This window comes from Ruditapes philippinarum, unplaced genomic scaffold (genome assembly GCF_026571515.1).
Source record: "Ruditapes philippinarum isolate M1 unplaced genomic scaffold, ASM2657151v2 ctg1797_1_1_1_1, whole genome shotgun sequence".
NCBI classification, from domain to species: Eukaryota; Metazoa; Mollusca; class Bivalvia; order Venerida; family Veneridae; genus Ruditapes; species Ruditapes philippinarum.
The window spans coordinates 101,182-122,491 of record NW_026858597.1 but is presented as its reverse complement, the minus strand read 5'-3'; the positions used below and the strand labels follow the sequence as shown (position 1 = coordinate 122,491).

The following is a 21,310-nucleotide window of genomic DNA, read 5'->3' as shown; positions in this document are numbered from 1 at the left end:
TGCTGTATGTATTCTTTATTATGTCTTAAACATGTCCGAATTGTAACATCCATAGATGTATACTTGTACTATAGTTCTTTATGTGTGTATTGGGCTTGAGGCCTTGTAACTTAATAAATTTGTGTCATTGTCCTTTAAAATAGCTTTATCATAAACACTGATGGCAAATATTTGCATTAAACAGGGATCTTTTTATACACATATAAATGGTAATGAAAAGGACAAAAATGAAAAAACAGTTTTGCTTGTATTTATTTTTGTTTTTTCTATCACGAATCCCCTTCCAAGGCAACTTCTGCCTGTGCCTGAACATAAAAAGCGCCCTGGCTACAATAAGCTTTTAGATGAATCAGGTACGGGGATCCAAAAATCTCCGCCGAAGTTGGTGAATTGGCTAAAGTTGAAATAACAGCAAATTTCCCCTCTTTTCCTTCCTTCGTCTTCTCAGTTGACCGATTAAGAAGGTATTCCCGAAAACCAGGATGATTGTTCATTATATTTTGACCCCAAGGTTGTAATGCCAACGAGTTGAACAAACTGAGTAGGGCGGTGCGTAGATCTGGGAAAGGTTGGTCTGCCAGTGACATAAGGTAGTCAAAGGTTCGAGTTCCTAGCTGGCTGTACCAACATTCTGTTAGCTTCAGTAACTCCGATGTTTGATCAGGAACCTGTTTGAAATACAAATCAAACAAATTACATACCGTACTTCATGATATTTTTGGGTCAGCATATTTTGCTGTTTTAGCCCAAATTGATGTGATTCTATCTTTGGTGCTTGTAAATTTCACCATTTTACAGTGGTGTCAAAAAAATATGACCAATAATTTCTTTAAAGTTGATGTTTGGCATGGTGCACCAGTTCAATATAATTTGATGATTTCACGCAATAAAAATATTGACGATAAATTTTACCAATTTTTTAAATGATAAGTTTTATTATTTTTTTCAAAATCTTGTTCATTTTATTTCTCCATTTCTATAAAATGACTTATTTATTAACACAAACAATATAGCTATCTAATTACGAAAAACAAACTTCTTAACTTAATTTCTGTCGGGCAATGTCATTATTTAATAAAGTGCAAGCTGCAAAACTTAATTTTGATTGAACCATGATCAATGCTTTCATATAATGATTTAATTCACCTACAAATAACATTTTATAATCCTTTGATAAAGAAATGTCTATCTATAGATTATCTGATCAATGTCACACATAATTATGACAAATCTAGAATTCACGGCAGTGTTTTTATCAAAATACAGATTGCCCAGACTCATACATTTAACATAGGTCATAAAGTAAAGTTATATTCTGTCAGCATTATGAATCTAAATCTAAAATTAGCAACTACACTGTCTCCATAAAATATGTTAGTATAAATTCCTGGTGCAATCCAACACATAAGCAGTACCACATAATTATCTTCCATGATATTAAGCAAGCTCTTGACTTGTTAAAAAGACCAAAGTATTTAGAAGAACTTGTACCAACATCTTGGTGGAAGCGATCAAAAATCAATGACCTTCACCATTTGGCAATTGAAGTGATAAATACTAGTGATTTAATATTTATTAAATGTACCTTCTATTTACTGATAGAAGGTGCTGTTTAGTTCATTAGGAAAAACATCAGATAAGTTATCCAGGGGTAGCCAGTTCGATCCTCGACAGGGCCAAAATTTCTCTGTGACAACTGATGCAGGTCACTGAGTCTAATGGTCATTTATCTCACCACTGATTCAGAAATTGTGTGGGATTAGAAGTCGGTCACTAGTGGAAAATTTTGTAATCCAGGAAAGCAGGTAAAGCAGGTAAACCGAGATGCGACCAAATATGTGTTAAAACTTATTGCCCTTTTACATTTACATGTAGCTGTTTTGGGCACAGGCAAAAGTATCGGACCTGGGAAGAAAAAATATGACCAGATTGATAAAAAAAACCTGTGTTCATCTTAAAAGTGTCAAAAAAAAACAAAACAAAAAAAAATGTATATAATGACCCCCCTTTAAAAATATACTATAAGTTAAGAGAAGGCCGGAAACTCCAGATTCGAGCCTACGAGCAAGGGATTCATTTCCCGGGCCGTTGTGAAAACAATTGGCCAGACAATTAAAAAAAACCTTTTATCACTATTTCACGTTTATATAAAGCTTCAAAATGAGACCAACCCCAAGTCTCTAGCCCTTCCCGTTCATGAAATATCTATCAGGAAACGAGCGACTTCGTGCTAAAAATCCTTGGTAGACATAATTGCGGCACAACAATTCGGTACGTAAACATAGACTAATACATGTATGTCAGCTGACTACGGGTCAAAATTACTTGAATTTACTAAATAATATTACTAAATACATTAAGTTGGACCACTCACAACCGTCAGTAACTTATAGTATATTTTTAAAGGGGGTCATTTATACATTTTTTTTGGTTTTTTTGGACACTTTTAAGATGAACACAGGTCTTTTTTTATCAATCTAGTCATATTTTTTCTTCCCAGGTCCGATACTTTTGCCTGTGGTTTTGGGGACATAAAATGTGATGTCATTGTTTCAGTTTGTGCATGTACTTGTGTTCACCAGGCCGATTATGAGTTTTCCGCCTCAGGCCACAAACTCATAATCTGTCATGTGACACTCATAATCAGTTGAAATCATAGGCAATTTTGCTACTTCTATAGTAAAAAGTATATATTAGTAATATTATAATATATTAGTAATTATATCAGTTTTGGTATACCTTTAATTTGAGGAGTGTTGAAAGTGCTTGTAGAACAACAATCTTTGTGTCATGTTGGGTCTCTCTCAATGCTTTACCTATACACTTTACACCTGTATCCATCTTATTACCTGTCATATATAGAGAGATAGAGTAATATTCTAAAACATTTCTATCTCTATAACTATAATCTACTATATATTACATGTACATTTGTCATACAGAAATGTGAAAGTATATTATTTTTTTTATTTTTTTTCCACTTGTGTATAAAGAAACAATTGATAATTTTTATGCCCCTATTTAAAGGGGGGGGGGTCATATACATTTGCCCTTGTCCATCTGTCCTATTGTGGTCCTGTCCTACCCTCATGCTATCTATATTCATAGACTGACAAAACAGTGAAATGAAAGGTACATTTCTAGCTTGCTCTATAGCTTTCTATAAATGTGTGACCATTTACTTCAATTATTATTAACTTAACCTTTATGTTTAAGTTTTGAATGTTACACTGATTCTCAATACTGTGTGGATTATTTTTAATAATGGACAAAGCTGCTTCAATATGCATTCATAATAAATAGGTATGATGTCGATTGTTCTTTCAGTCGGCTTTCATGTGCACTGACACACAAACAGGACAAACAATTTACCACAGTAGTATTTTGTATAAAAGCTTATTCTTCAACAAAGTATGTACATGTACATAACAAGAGCGATCAGTAATCACATGTGTCGCCTCATGATGGCCAATTTCATGTTGGGACAAATTTTGTGACAGACGGACAGACAGACGGACAATGCACAACTAGACTTGGTACTGATCATTCCTGTAAAGTTTGGATAAAATTGCACCAGTAGTTTATGAGGAGTAGTCCGGACAAGCTTTTGTGTATCTTGCAACACACAGAAAAAAACACCTTTTTATCAAAGGGCCATAACTCGGCCAAAAATCATTCAACCGGAAAACCAGTGCAATATGCGCAAGGACTTGAGCTACAGATCAATCCTATAAAGTTTCATTGAAATTGCATTAGTGGTATAAGAGAAGTAGTCCGGACAAACTTTAAAAACAAGCAAATCGTTGAATTCCAGCCAGTAGTTGCAGAGAACTACTCCGGAAACGAAATTCGGACTGACGGATGGACGGACGGACAGACGGACAACGCCAAAAATATATCCCCCTCCCGATTCCATCTGCGGGGGATAATAAAAATTATCAAAGGGCCATAACTCTGACAAAAATCATTGAACCGGAAAATGCTGACAATATGCACAACTAGACTTGGTACTGATCATTCCTGTAAAGTTTGGATGAAATTGCACCAGTAGTTTATGAGGAGTAGTCCGGACGGACGGACAGACAGACAGACAGACGACGGAGAAGTGATCCCTATATGTTGCCACTACTCTGTAGAGGCGACACAAAAATCCTGAATTTAGTATTATTTCCATTGGTTTTATATTGCAAGAGAAAGCTTTCAAGAGTAGAATAAACCTGAACTTGAGGCAAATGCCTGAAAACTTGTAGCCATGCATGTACAAGAAACACCCCTATACTCCTTATTCTTAAGTCAGAGGGCAACACAATCTTGTGCCCGTATACCTTTCACATGTACAATAAATATGATTTATAGCCTCAGCATGCATCAAATATAAATATCTTGTATGATTTACCTAGTTTCTCTAGGGCCAACTTTCCCTCAACAGAGCTCCCAATGAAGCCTACAGTTTGTATAGCCAAACTATGCATAGAGTCACTCTGTGGAGAAGAAAGGTTGGTAAACACTGTTGATACAAATGTCTCATTGCTTGTCATCACCTCCTTTGGATGAATTCTTGCAACGCATCCAAAAAACTTTATCAAACCTGGAAAAAAAAACAAACTAACTACTAGTATTTAAAGAAAATACAATCCCTATTAAGTGTAGTTGCTGTTATTATTTCTTTTTTTTTTGTTGTTTTTTTTTTGTTGTTGTTGTTGGGTTTAACATTGACTCTCACCAGCAATGAGGTCATATGGTGACTTTCCAGCTTTACTGATTGAGTAGACTCAGATGCCCCTCAATGCATTATTTCAGGCACTACTAGGCACCAGAGTAGAACCATCAACATTCCATAAGCTTGCTGGATATGGATAGCTTCCACACATAAAGTATCCAAAACCCCTGTCAGGATTCGTACCCACAGCAGTGAAGGGTAAGTCATTTGAAGTCATTGACCTTAACCACTCAGCCATGGACATATAATAAGGAATGATTGGTACTTAGAATTGAAAAAATAAAAACATTAATAATGAAGCGGATAATGATAATTGTGATGATAATGAAAATAAGATAGTACCAGGTATAAGAAATCCTGCTAATGGATCAGCCTCGGATGATCTCATCATGTTTTCCAGGGTGGCCAATACCCCTTGCTGATCTAGGTAAGCTAGGCCATATTCCACGAGGGCTAGATCAGACAAAAGCTCGAGACAATTGAGCTGCACGAGTATATCGTCACGATGAAGTTCATTAAAAAACTGCTGCAGTAACCCGCTCTCAGAACAACTGTGTAACCCGGCAACAGACTGGCAACTTATTGTGACAATTACCTGAATTAATAATTACATATTATTAACAAATATGCAAGTGTATTTAATAGTAAAAATATGAATATCAATGTTTAAAAACTTATTATATAGACTGACTGTAACCTGATTTACTGGCAGAAAAAGACTTCAACTTGTTCAACTCGTTGGCATTACAACCTTAGGGAACAATCAATCTGGTTTTCGGGAATAACTTCTTGATCGGTCCCTTTATATATTATCTTTTATATTACCTTAGACACAAGCAGACACCTAAATAGAGCCAACAATCTTCTGTAAGCTGATTGAATACTAGCTTCTTTACATGAGACAAAACAAAGTCCCTGATTGGACTCGAACCTACAACTATTAGAGTGAAATAAATGTACCTTTGGTAAAACATACCTCATATACTCTGAATCGTACAGTATCATTGGATGAGAGTACATCCTGTAAAGCTGACATTAACATCCCACCATATAATGTAGTTATACCACCAGTGCTGCCACCTAGTGAGAAAAAATAATTCAAATGTGTTAGGGTCTCTGTTTCTCTCAAGTTTGTTTGGCATAATCTGAGGGGAGTCATAAATAACACTTAAATCTCAGACGTGTAACATATCAGTCAAATTTAGAGCTATAGGTATTAATTATTTACAAATAGTGATAAAATGTATCCCACAAGAGTCAGCAATAGGCTTACATGTATGCAATCAGTCTCAAGCCCAACCAGTTAGGGGCATAACTCTATCAACAAGCAAATTCGTTGAATTTATATCCCCCGCCGAGTACTGGTTATTATTAACACAACAACTAAAGACATAAGGCTTTATTTATATATTAATTATGGCATAAACAGTAATATTCTTTGAACTTGATAAATATTCAGGGCAATAACAGAGCCATAACTCTGTGTTAAATAGTAAAATCTGGAAATGCCAATGAGATGTATGCATACTACATAACTAATCAAGGGCCATAATCTGAGTTATAAGTATCTGACTGGAACAAGGCAACTATATGCACATCTCCTCTTAGTATCCCATAAAGATTCATTGAATTCCAGCCAGTAGTAGCAGAGAAGTAGCGAGGAAACAAATATTTTTCTATATGGATACTGCATAACTAATCAAGGGCCATAACTCCGAGTTAAAGTGTCTGACCGGAACAAGCGCATCTCCTCTTAGTATTGAAGGTTCCCATAAAGTTTCGTTGAATTCCAGCCAGTAGTTGCAGAGAAGTAGTGCGGAAATGATTTTAACTATATGCATATGTCATAACTAATCAAGGGCCATAACTCTGAGTTAAAGGGTCTGACCGGAACAAGCCGACGATATGCGCATCTCCTCTTGATATTGATGATTCCCATAAAGTTTCGTTGAATTCCAGCCAGTAGTTGCAGAGAAGTAGTGCGGAAACAATTTTTACTCCATATGCATATTGCATAACTAATCAAGGGCCATAACTCTGAGTTAAAGTGTCTGACCGGAACAAGCCGACGATATGCGCATCTCCTCTTGATATTGATGATTCCCAAAAAGTTTCGTTCAATTCCAGCCAGTAGTTGCAGAGAACTACTCCGGAAATGATTTTTACTCTATATGCATACTAGATAACTAATCAAGGGCCATAACTCTGAGTTAAAGGGTCGGACCGGAACAAGCTGACGATATGCGCATTTCCTCTTGATATTGATGATTCCCATAAAGTTTCGTTGAATTCCAGCCAGTAGTTGCAGAGAACTACTCCGGAAACGATTTTTACTCTATATGCATACTACATAACTAATCAAGGGCCATAACTCTGAGTTAAAGGGTCGGACCGGAACAAGCCGACGATATGCGCATCTCCTCTTGATATTGATGATTCCCATAAAGTTTCTTTGAATTCCAGCCAGTAGTTGCAGAGAACTACTCCGGAAACGAAATTCAGACGGACGGACAACGCCAAAACTATATCCCCCTCCCGATTCCATCGGCGGAGGATAATAATGAGTGAATTGCAGTGGATAAATAAACTGCATTTCCATAAAACATAACTATATGTCCCCCTATTCAAATTCAATAGTTTGGACCAAAAACGCCATACCATAATACGTCTAGGTCTTTGGGCATATAAAATCCAAATCTAAAGTAGAACATACATAGATGCAAAATGGTTATACATGTAGACATTTTCCGTTACCAACGGTATATATTCCCAAAATGCTACATTATCTTCTTCTACTGAAGTGCTCAGTTACCGATATTAACCAGAGTATTTCCAGGTACAACACCATGCTGATAAAACTAGAACTGCCACTATCATGGCGTGAATACCCCCGCATACCACTTTGTCAGAATCAACAGAGGCCATTTAGAGCTCAAGGACAACCTCCCTGCCAAATCTGAGGTTACTAAGCCAGTGCATTGCTAAGTTATGTATTCTACATGCTTCAAATGTGAAAATGTCAAAATCACTACATTGCGGACAGGACATTCTTTAGCAATTGAGAAGAAAAGCTTTTTTTCGTCAAGGTCCCTGAGACCTTGACCTTTGACCTGGTGACCTCAAAATCAATATGGGTCACCTTATAGTCATGATCAACATCCATACCAAATATGAAGACTGTGGGTCAAAGGAATCTAAAGTTATTGGGCAGACAAAGTTTTTGAAGTCAAAGTCCCTGTGACCTTGACATTTGACCTGGTGACCTCAAAATCAATAGGGGTCATCTACTAATCATGACTAACCTCCATGCCAAATATGACGACTGTAGGTCAAAGGAATCTAAAGTTATTGGGCGGACAAGCTTTTTGAAGTCAAGGCCCCTGTGACCTTGACCTTTGACCTGGTGACCTCAAAATCAATAGGGGTCATCTACTAATCATGACTAACCTCCATGCCAAATATGAAGACTAAGGGTCAAAGGAATCTTAAGTTATTGGGCGGACAAGCTTTTTGAAGTCAAGGCCCCAGTGACCTTGACCTTTAACCTAGTGACCTCAAAAGCAATAGGGGTCATTTACTAATCATGACTAACCTCCATGCCAAATATGAAGACTAAGGGTCAAAGGAATCTTAAGTTATTGGGCGGACAAGATTTTTGAAGTCAAGGCCCCTGTGACCTTGACCTTTGACCTAGTGACCTCAAAATCAATAGGGGTCATCTACTAATAATGACTAACCTCCATGCCAAATATGAAGACTAAAGGTCAAAGGAATCTTAAGTTATTGGGCGGACAAGCTTTTTGAAGTCAAGGCCCCTGTGACCTTGACCTTTGACCTGTGACCTCAAAATCAATAGGGGTCATCTACTAATCATGACTAACCTCCATGCCAAATATGAAGACTAAGGGTCAAAGGAATCTTAAGTTATTGGGCGGACAAGCTTTTTGAAGTCAAGGCCCCTGTGACCTTGACCTTTGACCTAGTGACCTCAAAATCAATAGGGGTCATCTACTAATAATGACTAACCTCCATGCCAAATATGAAGACTAAAGGTCAAAGGAATCTTAAGTTATTGGGCGGACAAGCTTTTTGAAGTCAAGGCCCCTGTGACCTTGACCTTTGACCTAGTGACCTCAAAATCAATAGGGGTCATCTACTAATCATGACTAACCTCCATGCCAAATATGAAGACTAAGGGTCAAAGGAATCTTAAGTTATTGGGCGGACAAGAAAAAACCGCGGGAAGGACGGCCGGCCGGACGGACAGCCGGAAAAGCTGATTCCAGTATACCCCCCTTACAACTTTGTTGTGCGTGGGTATAAAAAATGTTTCTGCTATGTTTAGTTACCTATATTAACCAAGGTATTTCCAGCAATTTTCGCCACCTCTAAGACATCATCTCTCATGCATTTGACAACTTGGATCACCAATTCTTCATATTGCAAAAGTACAGTCACCATTTCTAGGCTCAATCTTTCAATCTAACAAAAACAAAGAGCACAGAAATCTAACATTGTTAAGTTTAGCATGTTAACATTTATAGTCAACATACATTATCTAATATGCACTGAAAAAAATCTTATTCCATTCATATAAAATACTGTGACAAAAACTTAATTAAGTCAATTTTGCAGGTACTCCATGCATTGTGAATGACAATACATTTCTTTTATTTTAATATATACTAGCGATGTCTTTTTAAAATTTCATTTTTTCATCTTTGTTTTCTTATCAGGGGGTAAGCATATTTAAAAATGTTTAACATATTCAGCACACAAACCCTGTCAGTGAAAAAGCTAGCTCAACATTGTGAGTGATTTATGCCCTTATAAATGGGATACTTTCATATATGTTAATTCACCACCTTTAGTTTTTGTATATTTTAATGCTCATTATGAGTATTATGCTTTCTACCAATGTTGTTACAATGTCTTTAAAGACTTTCTTCAAACTTTGTAACAAACAATTTTACTTATAGGTTATTCATTATTTTTATGTAGTTTTACTTTGATATTATTAGAGACAATAAATTACTGTATATAATAATAGTTATCTCCTATGACCAGCTTACACTAAATCTACTTCTTTCATCCCATAATTTTCTTATTTAAAACTTAAAAGCACTCACTTAAAGCTAAGCAGATGATGATTTTTTTTATTTATTGTGGTATTTTAAAGAAAACCTCAATCAAAACATACTGCCGTGGTTAACTCACCTCTGATATACAGAGTTTTCTTACAGCAGGCTCCTCATTGGTCAACCCCGACTTAAGTTCATCTTGAAATTGGGTCAGTACAATATCAGGAGGGAGAGCCTTTAACAACTTGTTCAGTACATCACAACACAATTCTAACTGCTCTCTGAAATTTAAGTGCAAGAATGTCACAACAAACACGCTAATTATACTGTTTAGAAATATACTTTATTTTGCTTTTAAGTACTTAATTGATATCATTTTTTTCAATTTAATGGAATGTATTTTGTTTTGGTTTTTTGGCAATTTCAATTTACATTGTACTTGTCCACTTGAAACTGTTGATGTTCACAAACTAGCAGACCTCATGGGGATAGAGCATCACTACTATAGGTTAACCATATTCCTTTTAACTCTTATAATTATGCAAACTTGAAGCTTACTATAAGTCTTCAACCACTGTGGAGTCTACCTCCTGGAACAAAACAGTATTGATACTGTTCTTATTGTTTGTTTTTAATTTCCCCTTCTTTTTTTTAATTTTACCAGCCTGTATCTGCCAAAAGGAGGATACCTTCAAACCGGTACAAGTCAACCCGGCCCCAAGTCAACCCGGCCGCAAGTCAGCCCGGCCCCAAATTGGTCAACCCGGCCCCAAACCAATGTTATTTCTGGTCAACCCGGCCCCATTTATTTTATTATTTATTTTGCTTTAAAATATAAACACTTATCAACAAATGAAATAAAAATTAACAACAAAAACAACAACAAAAGTTTAACGCTGATATCTTTAATTATTTATGTTATATAAAAACTATCAATATTAACAAACAAGCAACACATGCATAGTTTACTGTTTTTACCGTCGCGAAAATAGATGACGTCTGTCTTGAACCTTAACCTCTCTACGATGGAAGTTTTAAGAAAAAACAAAACTTTTTTATTGAGTATATCATGGAAAAGAAACCTTAATGTGTTCAAATCATTACTATGTTATTGTATCATGTATGTTAAAAAAAACAGAAATGACCAAAAGCACACTAAAGTGTTTCCATGAACAGTTTTTTGAAGTAAGATTAATTATAGAGATGCTGCCATCTATCACAGGTATCGCAGGTCACTGCCTCCTGTCTGTCACGCACAATATATCCGCAATCAATACAGTTATCAGTCATAATGACATAAAGTGATTAAACACAAAACACTATCAATTTTTAGAAGACTTAATAATATTCCAGTACTGAAAAAAAGATTGTTGGAAACTTTATTTATACAAACCTTTTAACTAGAAATTCTATGCCATTCTTCCTAATTATCGCATTAACACTCACGAAACCATCTTTAATTTACATCGAATAAAGACATGAAAGATACTACCAACTTATTTAAAGAAATTTGTTTTCACAGCTATACCTTTTTAAACTGTTTGATTATCACATCTGAAATAATGTTGATGTACATATAATTGTTGATGTTATATAATTATTCATTATCACTATTGCGTATTCAACTGTTAAAGTCTTAATCGGCACAATTAAATTTACTGACACTTTTATGCCAGTTCATGTTTTTTTTTACTATTGTTCTATAGTTCATAATATTCAATCAATAATAAATGTTTTTATTCCATCATACAACAAAATGACCTGAATAGTTTTCTTTGAAAATATATATTTTGGGGCCGGAATGACCGATTTTGGGGCCGCACTGACCAATTTTGAGGCCGCATTGACCAAATAAAAATACTGTGGGGCCGGATTGACCAATTTTGGGGCCGGGTTGACCAATTTTGAGGCAGGGTTGACTTGGGGCCGGGTTAACTTGGGGCCGGGTTGACTGTAATTCCCTTCAAACAATACTTTATTGAGTTTTTTCTTTTTGCAAAATAAATTATGTACAATTACATGAGCATTTTCACTTTTGAATGTGTAGGAACTGTTCCCCAAAATCCCAAAACGCAGAGAGAGCCCTGACACAGAATACCTAAGAAATACCCTAAGGTTGAGGCAGACACCTTAAATATTAGCCTGTGGTTATTATTTATTAATCTAATACTTGAAAAGTGCATGCCAAAAGTTTCAGTAACACTTAGTACTTGGTAACCTATGACATTCATTAAAATCATGTTTGTATTAATAAGATTGAAGATAAACAGTCACGTTACAAAATCATGCATATAATGCACGTCAAGTAGGTACCGTAACATGCTGATGGCTTCCATAGTGGAGGATTAGCAAATTGGTCAAAGTCACCAACTTCAAGTCATTTGTTCCTCATGGCTGTGGGTTTATAACTAGATTACAAAAGGTTGATGATTCCACAAAAAATTGGGGTGTGGAGCTCAACTTGTTTCCTAGAAGTTTCCGGCCACAAATCACACTTTTTAACAAAGAAAATAAAAACCAGTCTATGGAGGGGTACAAAACTTTGACAGGACAAAGTTAGGTACCTGTCCAGCATTGCCATGTTTCTTAATTGCTTGTGTGCCATCAACTTGTATAGAATTATGCACTGTTTAGGCTAGCTGTTACTGTACTGTGTACATGTGTAAGTGAACAGGTGAAATAATTTTTAGAAAATTCTAACTCGGCCCCGCTTTGCGGGTTTGAAAACGATCCTGGAATTCATGAGCCAATTATCTTTCACTGGATAGTAATACAACAACAAGTGAAAGCACATCAACAGGTTTACAGTAGATAAACATTTATGGAAGTGTGGGTGGGGAAATTATGACAAAGCAGTTTGTAGAACAAACCTGTTATCTGTAGAAAGACAGTCAAAAACACTGTTGAAAGATACATTTGCAACAACAGACGATATTGATTGTATAGGTAAATTCCCTAATAAAGCTTTCAAATCTGACAGAACTTCGATTTTATCCTCTGCATTTGGCAAAGAATCAATAAGCGAATTCATGGGGGCAGCCATTTTAGTATATTTCACAAATTTCCCCTGTTCGTCGCCGTACCTGCACCGTACTAATGCCGTACATACGCAAACAGCTAGGACGTTTCGGCCCTAAACCAAATCGGACCCTGTGCAAAAATCGGCCCCTAGACGTTTCGACCCTTTTCCGCTAGACATTTTGGCCCTTTTTATGACATTTAAAAAAGAATTTTCATACTTAAAATCGTTTAAAAAATTGTACTATATTGGTTGATTGATGCAGGTACGTATGATATGTTAATATACGTACCTGATTGATGGCACACAAACAATTAAGACACTTTAATCCTTAATTAATAATCCGTTATTTATGTATATCTAATTGCTAATTAGTGGTACATAATATCAAGAAAACTTCAAAAGGTTTTTATTTGTTTGGTTCATCAGACTAAACAAATAATGGTAGCGCAATTTCCGAGCCTAATGCTGTTAATTTCAAATGCCTAAAGTAGTCCACTTTTTTGAAGCGGTTACTTCCCTTTATATGTACACTTGCTTCCCTTTATATGTACACTTGAACGTCGACAAAATTCAGGGGAGATCAATGCGTAAAGATTGTCAAATGACAGGCGCATTAATTTTCAAGCAAAGTAGTTCCCGAATGGTCGAAGATTTTTAATATTGTTCCCTGCGGACCGGAGCCCGCAGGGTATTGGTACGCATTTAATTTTTGATGCATGGAGGAGCACGTGACCTGTTTTCTTTACATGGAGGAGCATGTGATCTATTAACCGTACATGATTGGTTAATTGACCTTTTCGAAAACCTAGCTAAATACGGGCGTTAGCCAGTACGTTACGGATTTACCTCGAGTTACTTCTGCTTACTGTAACAGCGAGATTCATTCTAGGTTTTTTTTTTTAATTTCTAAAATAAAATTCATTCACGGAGCTAGACTATTTTTAATTAAACACAGATATAATATAGTATTTAATATTAACTAATTTTGATATGTTGTATACAGACAATACATACAAGTATTACATAACTCATTTTATACGCCTCCGTGGTCGAGGGGTTAGAGTCGATGACTTCTAATCCAGTTACCTCTCCAGGTCACCTCTCTGGCGTGGGTTTGATCCCCGGGAGATGCTTTGGTAGTTTAGCGCGGAGGAAGGTAGTACTGGTGTAACTCTCCAGGAACGATGGTTAGGTAGCTACCCGCCTATATGACTGAAATACTGTTGGGAAAAGGCGTAAAATGTAACAAACAAACAAACATAACTCATTTTAGATACAATTTATGTGTTTTTATTACATACGGCGACATTGCATTTTCCCTCCGACATGTACATGTACTATTCCATTTTTTACAGGTATGACATCTCTCTAGCAGACGACACGTAAAATTGGAAACAATGTGGCATTTTTTCATAGCTTATTGTAATAGTTTTTATTTGTTTGGGTCGTCAGAAACTTACGCCGAAAAAATTCAGGGGAGATCACTGCGTAAAGATGATCAAATGACAGGCGCATTAATTTTCAAGCAAAATAATTCCCGAATGGTCGAAGATTTCTAATATTGTTTTATCCTTTATAGATAGATATACATGCTTATAATAAGCTCCAGGATTATTAACATCTGTGTTAAACAACAGTTAGCGTTGAAAAAATAAGGGTTACAAACCCTAATTTAGAATAATATGGTTTTCTTCAGGCCTTTTACATGTAACTTCACCGTGGCCGAGGGGTCTTGAGTTCAAATCCAGGAAGGCAACTCTTTTGTTTCAAATTGTTTAAGTCAAATAAACATTGAATTGAATATCAGTGTTGCAATTAGTCTTAAAACATATGATTTGTTATACATGTAATTTCTTGATATTTACTGAAGTATTATTGTAATGTTCTGATTAAAATCTGTCACTTTTATTGTAACAAGAGCTGTCACAGGAGACAGCGAAGCTCGACTAATAAAATACTGGACGCAGTAAGGAGGACAAAACTATGAAAGAAAAGTCAATTATGTATAATTATGTATTAGTTATAGTAAAAAAATAACATTTGTTAACATAAATTCCAAGATCAAGGGGAATAGTTATAGAAATAGTCATGCTAGAGTTATGGATCTTGCCAAACAACATTTGTGTAATGATAAGAAATATATATTTGAAGTTTGAAGTTAGATACCTTAAAAAGTAAAGAAGTTATTATATTTCTTAAAGAAAATCCTAAGTTCAAAGAGAGATAAATCTGTAAATATTGCTTCAAGGGTTATGAATATTGTCACATAAAATGTAATTAATGATAAGGAATAAGTATTTGAAGTTTGAGGTAGATACCTTTAAAAATAAAAAAGTTAAAATAAAAAATAACATTTTTCTAGTAAATAAATCTTAGTTTATGGGGAGATAATTCTTGCAATATTGGTGCTAGAGTTATGAACCTTGTCACATAAGATGTGGATGATGATCACGTAAATATATTTGAAGTATGAAGTTGATCCCTTTAGAAATAAATAAGTTACAGTAAACAAGAGCTGTCGGTAGGACAGCATGCTTGACTATTCTTAGTGCTTGATAGTAAAAAAAATGCCTGATACAGTTACCTCCTCCTGTTTACAGGTTAGGGTCATGATGGTGAACAAGTGTGCAAAGTTTCAAAGCCATATGTCAATGGACTTTGAAAATATTTGAACTATTACAAAAACTTTAACGTAAATTCTAAGTCGAAAAAGGGGCATAATTCTGTCAAAATGCTTGATAGAGTTACCTCCTCCTGTTTACAGGTTGGGGTCATGATGTTGAACAAGTGTGCAAAGTTTCAAAGCCATATGTCAATGGACTTTGAAAATATTTGAACTATTACAAAAACTTTAACGTAAATTCTAAGTCGAAAAAGGGGCATAATTCTGTCAAAATGCTTAATAGAGTTACCTCCTGCTGTCTACAGGTTGGGGTCATGATGTTGAACAAGTGTGCAAAGTTTCAAAGCCATATGTCTATGGACTTTGAAAATATTTGAACTATTACAAAAACTTTAACGTAAATTCTAAGTCGAAAAAGGGGCATAATTCTGTCAAAATGCTTGATGAGTTACCTCCTCCTGTCTACAGGTTGGGGTCATGATGGTGAACAAGTGTGCAAAGTTTCAAAGCCATATGTCAATGGACTTTGAAAATATTTGAACTATTACAAAAACTTTAACGTAAATTCTAAGTCGAAAAAGGGGCATAATTCTGTCAAAATACTTGATAGAGTTACCTCCTCCTGTCTACAGGTTGGGGTCATGATGGTGAACAAGTGTGCAAAGTTTCAAAGCCATATGTCAATGGACTTTAAAATTTTTGAACTATTACAAAAACTTTAATGTAAATTCTAAGTCGAAAAAGGGGCATAATTCTGTCAAAATGCTTAATAGAGTTACCTCCTGCTGTCTACAGGTTGGGGTCATGATGTTGAACAAGTGTGCAAAGTTTCAAAGCCATATGTCTATGGACTTTGAAAATATTTGAACTATTACAAAAACTTTAACGTAAATTCTAAGTCGAAAAAGGGGCATAATTCTGTCAAAATGCTTAATAGAGTTACCTCCTGCTGTCTACAGGTTGGGGTCATGATGTTGAACAAGTGTGCAAAGTTTCAAAGCCATATGTCTATGGACTTGGAAAATATTTTGAACTATTACAAAAACTTTAACGTAAATTCTAAGTCGAAAAAGGGGCATAATTCTGTCAAAATGCTTGATAGAGTTACCTCCTCCTGTCTACAGGTTGGGGTCATGATGGTGAACAAGTGTGCAAAGTTTCAAAGCCATATGTCAATGGACTTTGAAAATATTTGAACTATTACAAAAACTTTAACGTAAATTCTAAGTCGAAAAAGGGGCATAATTCTGTCAAAATACTTGATAGAGTTACCTCCTCCTGTCTACAGGTTGGGGTCATGATGGTGAACAAGTGTGCAAAGTTTCAAAGCCATATGTCAATGGACTTTGAAAATATTTGAACTATTACAAAAACTTTAACATAAGTGGTTACGCCGACGCTCGGGTGACTGCAATAGCTCTACTTATTCTTATCGAATAGTCGAGCTAAAAATAGTATTTTTTGAGGAAAATTCTAAGTTCAAGGGGAGGTAAATCTGAAAATATTGGTGCTAGAGTTATGAACCTTGTCACATAAGATGGGGATGATGATAAGGTACATATATTTGAAGTATGAGGTTGATCCCTTAAGAAATAAAGAAGTATCAGTAAAAAATAGTATTTTTAAGGAAAATTCTTAGTTCAAGGGGAGATAAATCTGAAAATATTGGTGCTAGAGTTATGAACCTTATCACATAAGATGTGGTTGATGATAAGGAACATATATTTGAAGTTTGAAGTTGATACCTTAAGAAATGACAAAGTTATAGTGAAAAATATTTTACTGCACCAAAACTTTAATCTAAAATCTGGACGCGGACGCCGGGGCGAGTAGGACAGCTCTCCATATACTTCGTATAGTCGAGCTAAAAATGCTATTTATAAAAATGTTTGTTTACAATATTTGTTTTATTTCATGAAAGTAAAAGTCTATTTTTAAGAAATAACATCGGCCTGAGAGGTGTATATTGGCTATTTAACACCGGTTTGGAGTTTTGATGCGTAGGAATTGACCGCCAAGGCCGTAGGGCTGAGTGGTTAATTGTTACGCATCAAAACGGCTACTGTGACTTTGACCTTCATGCATCAGTGTCCCAAAGTAAAAAAGGTCTTCTACACAATTAGGATGACCATCCTATGAAGTTTGAAGGCTGTATGTCAAATGGTTCTCTGGTTATTGAGCAGAAGTCTTCACAATGAATGTCATTGACCTTTACACATCAGCGGGCAAAAATATTAGGAGTCTTCAACTCATACAGTGTGATCATCGGATCCTATGAAGTTTGTCGGTCTTTTTGTTTTAGGTTTTACGTCACATCGACACAGTATAGGTCATATCGCGACGTTCCAGCTTTACTGGTGGAGGAAGACCTCATATGCACTTCCGTGCATAATTTCAGGCACGAACGGGTACCGGAGTAGAACCACCAACGTTCCGTAAGCTAGCTGGATAGCACCCTTCCTCACATGAAAGAATCCAAAGTCCCTGTCGGGATTCGAACCTACAGAGGTGAGGGGCAAGTGGTTTGAAGTCAACACCCCCGTTGTAGGTCAAATGGTTTTCTAGTTCATTGAGCAGAAACAGTTTTCACCTTCAAGGCCACTGTGACCTTGACCTTCATGCATAACCACCCAGCGTGATAGGGTTTTTCTACACAATGGTGATAACCCTATAAGTTGTGTGTCAAATGGTTCTCTAGTAATTAAGCAAACGTTTTTCGCATTAAAGGTTACTGACATTGACCTTCAGTGCCCCAAAACTCTGGGGTCATCTACTCATCATCCTGAGGTTTTAAGGCTATGTGTGCAAATGGTTCTCTAGTTATTGAGCGTTTACGGTTTTCTCATTCACTTTCATGCCTCAGTGCCAAAAAACAAAACAAAAACAAAACAGGAATGTTCTACTCAACACGGGTGATCATCCTATACCGGACTGGTATTTGCAAAAATATATATACCCTCTAGAAGAAGAGGATTTATATTGTTATTGTAAGTACTGGTTGGTAGACCACTGTTTCCCCTTAAGGGACATTAATGCCCGTCAAGAGTAAATGGCGAGTGTTCAGGTAAAATTAATTACTCCCTTGGAACGCGAGTAAAACAATTATTTCCTTATCAAAGTCGTCAAACTCTAAATATCCTTAACAGTGATAAAACCTATTACATTCTTTACACTGAATATATAATTAATATACAACAAGACACAAGTAGGATTATGGCTTATTATTGGTTCCAATGATATGCAAAACGAAGCACAGACAGAACCTATGTCAATAGCCATACGATTAAGATCTTTTACCATACTACCTTTTTCAATGATATGTACGCAGTTTTTACTATCAGTATTCCAAATCACTTTTTTCCCCCAAAAAAATATTTCTAAATGAGCAAAGAGCAAACTTAATAGCCAATAACTCCCTGAATGTAGAACTTTGTTGTTCTCGTCATCCGTCCAAACTTTGTGAGCAACAGCACCTTCACATTGTATATAAGCGGCTCCAGCTACTGCTGAAGCATCCGAATATACTAACACTGTAGGCAAAAAATCGTTGAATAAACTTTTATGAAATTCGTTACTAAATACCTTTTGCCAAAATACCAAGTTATCATAAATATCATGAACGTTAAGCTGCTTGTCCCAAGACAATCTGCTCTCTATAAAAAGGAAAAACGCTTTAGTCTGAAACAAACAAACATTACCTAAAACAGGCGACATAGATATTATTTTACCCGCCAACTGTGCTAATTTCCTAGCTGAACAAATAGGAAAAACAGTAAGAATCTGAGTAATAAACGCTCTGACATTACATATTCTCCGCTCTGGAATAAGAAGCCTGCCATTTTTCAAATCCCACAAAAAACCTAACCATTCTAAAGACTGCACAGGCTCAAATACTGACTTATCAATATTAACAACTAAACCAGCTTTCTTTAAAGTATTAAAGACAAATTTGGAATCTTTAAGTGCAAGTTTCGAAGTTTGCATTAACACACCAACCGTCGTCAAGAAACAAAACCAATCTTAGCCCATTTTTTCTCCAATATTTGACTAGGGTCTTAAACCTTTTAGAAAAAAGGTAAGGAGCCGAGCTCAAACCAAATGGTAAAAAACTGAAAAAACAAAATACTTTATAGTTCCATTTAAAACCCAAGAAAAATCCAAATAGGTATGATGTGTGCTTTTAATAGAAAAATGATGGTATCCTGAAGTTAGATCAAATTTAAACATATAACCATTAGGAATAAGAAATTCTTTAGCAAATTTAATGATCTTCAAACTTAAATTTATCTTTATGAACATAAGTGTTCAAAACGCTAAGATCAAGAATTAATCTAAGTTTTCCCGATGCATTGGGTTCGTTGCTACAGACAAAGGGTTTACGTTATGAGGAATGAAAGGCACTTCATAAACACATTGCTTTTCTATAAGTGAAAAAATAGATTTCTCAACAAATGATTTATTTTTTTAAAGCAGACGAATTATTATTCAGACAAAAAGAAGGAGGTTTAGTAATAAACGGTATAACATATCCATTTTCAATAATAGAAATAATGTCATCACTAGCTTCTATGGTATTTTTCCAAAAATCCAATATTACTTTTTATTTTTTTTCCTTTGACAGAACTATCTGATAAAGAACAAGAATTCTCAAAATTTTTACAAAAATTTTCCCGAAAGTCAATGCTTACAACCCCACTGAAAATGTCTGAAAATGCCCAGTAACTTATCATATTCATCCTCACATTGTAAATCACTGTTTTTCCGACGGAAGCGCTTCCTTGTTCAGACTTCGGGCGTGCTGCGTTCTGAGCGGCTGCATACCCAACGGTGGCTGTGGGGACAGTTCCTGGAGCCATGGAATCGAAGCTTTCGACGCCAGACGTCCGGACATCCCGTTAGCGAAGTGACCCTACTCTCCGCAAGAATAGCAGACGACGACATCCCGCTGGTACCTGCGCTGGTTCTCCATGGAAGATCTTCCGGAACTGAATGCTTTTAGCGTTACGGACGCTGCGAAAAGAAACTATTATCTTGATTGAAGCCAGAACTCTCCCTAGCTTTCTTTGCCCTCTCAATCTTGGAACACGAGCTCGGTCCTCTGCACGGCGGATCTTTTTATCGTCATTCACTGTCGCTGGCAATATCATTTTTCTCATATTCACGACAACAGGCCAGCCAAGTGAAGAGCTATCTTGCAATTCTTATGATCTTATTTCTATGTTTGATTTTATCCTGAGCCTCTTGAATATAACCTACAGCTTTAGAAGCATTTCTTAATTCAATGGCCCTCTTAGAAGCATCCAAAATGTCGAAAATTTCAGTGTTGAAGTTGTATTGCTTCTTATTTCCAGCACTGCTAAACGAAACTAAATTGTCAGCACGTACCTTTTACGAGCACTCTCGTTGTTCCACTCAGTTTCCTCCCTGAAATCCCTTTTCAATTCTCTAAACTTTGTATCAAAAAAGTCTTTTATTTCGGTAACAACTTCATCCTTGAAATTACCCGAAGCATTTTCCGTGTCGGACATTCTAAACAGATATCTTTCGCTACCAATGTAAAAGCCTCGAATGGCCTAAAGCACGCCGAGTTGTACTTTTATACCCAGCACGAGAAAAACGAGCATTTTCCCGCCAATATTCATACGCTGTATGAATATGCAAAACATAAGCAGACGACATTTTACCGACTTTGAAACGGAAATAATTATATATAACTACACATCTTGTCATTTGTTTGTTTCAACATCACAGGGGTAATCTATGTAGGTAAAGGTCTTGTCTTAGGAAGGTTGGTTGGCAGGGATTAAAAATTTGACATTGCACAATAGGTCACTTTTTGGTTTCATCCAGTGGTTCAGTAACAT

General features: G+C 36.0%; 1 protein-coding gene across 1 annotated transcript; it reads right to left on the bottom strand.

Moving 5' to 3' along the window:
• Nucleotides 1-234: 234 nt before the first annotated feature.
• On the bottom strand, nucleotides 235-12,889 carry LOC132753692 (26S proteasome non-ATPase regulatory subunit 5-like). The gene is made up of 8 exons (XM_060744188.1): nucleotides 12,672-12,889; nucleotides 9,938-10,082; nucleotides 9,070-9,202; nucleotides 5,697-5,800; nucleotides 5,063-5,315; nucleotides 4,397-4,588; nucleotides 2,740-2,849; nucleotides 235-668 (listed from the first exon to the last, which is right to left on the bottom strand). The coding sequence occupies exons 1-8, from the start codon at nucleotides 12,842-12,844 to the stop codon at nucleotides 270-272; spliced, it is 1,509 nt and encodes a 502-aa protein (XP_060600171.1). The 5' UTR covers nucleotides 12,845-12,889; the 3' UTR covers nucleotides 235-269.
• Between the last annotated feature and the right edge of the window lie 8,421 nt (nucleotides 12,890-21,310).

Bases quoted from the DNA above. Each gene is read 5' to 3' on its own strand.
- LOC132753692 (XM_060744188.1), bottom strand. From the start codon at position 12,844: ATGGCTGCCCCCATGAATTCGCTTATTGATTCTTTGCCAAATGCAGAG. The intron at 5,801-9,069 runs GTAACTAAACAT...TTTTCTCACTAG, and splicing joins AAATACCTTGGTTAATATAG to GTGGCAGCACTGGTGGTATA. The intron at 4,589-5,062 runs GTACTATCTTAT...TTTTTTTTCCAG, and splicing joins AGCAGGATTTCTTATACCTG to GTTTGATAAAGTTTTTTGGA.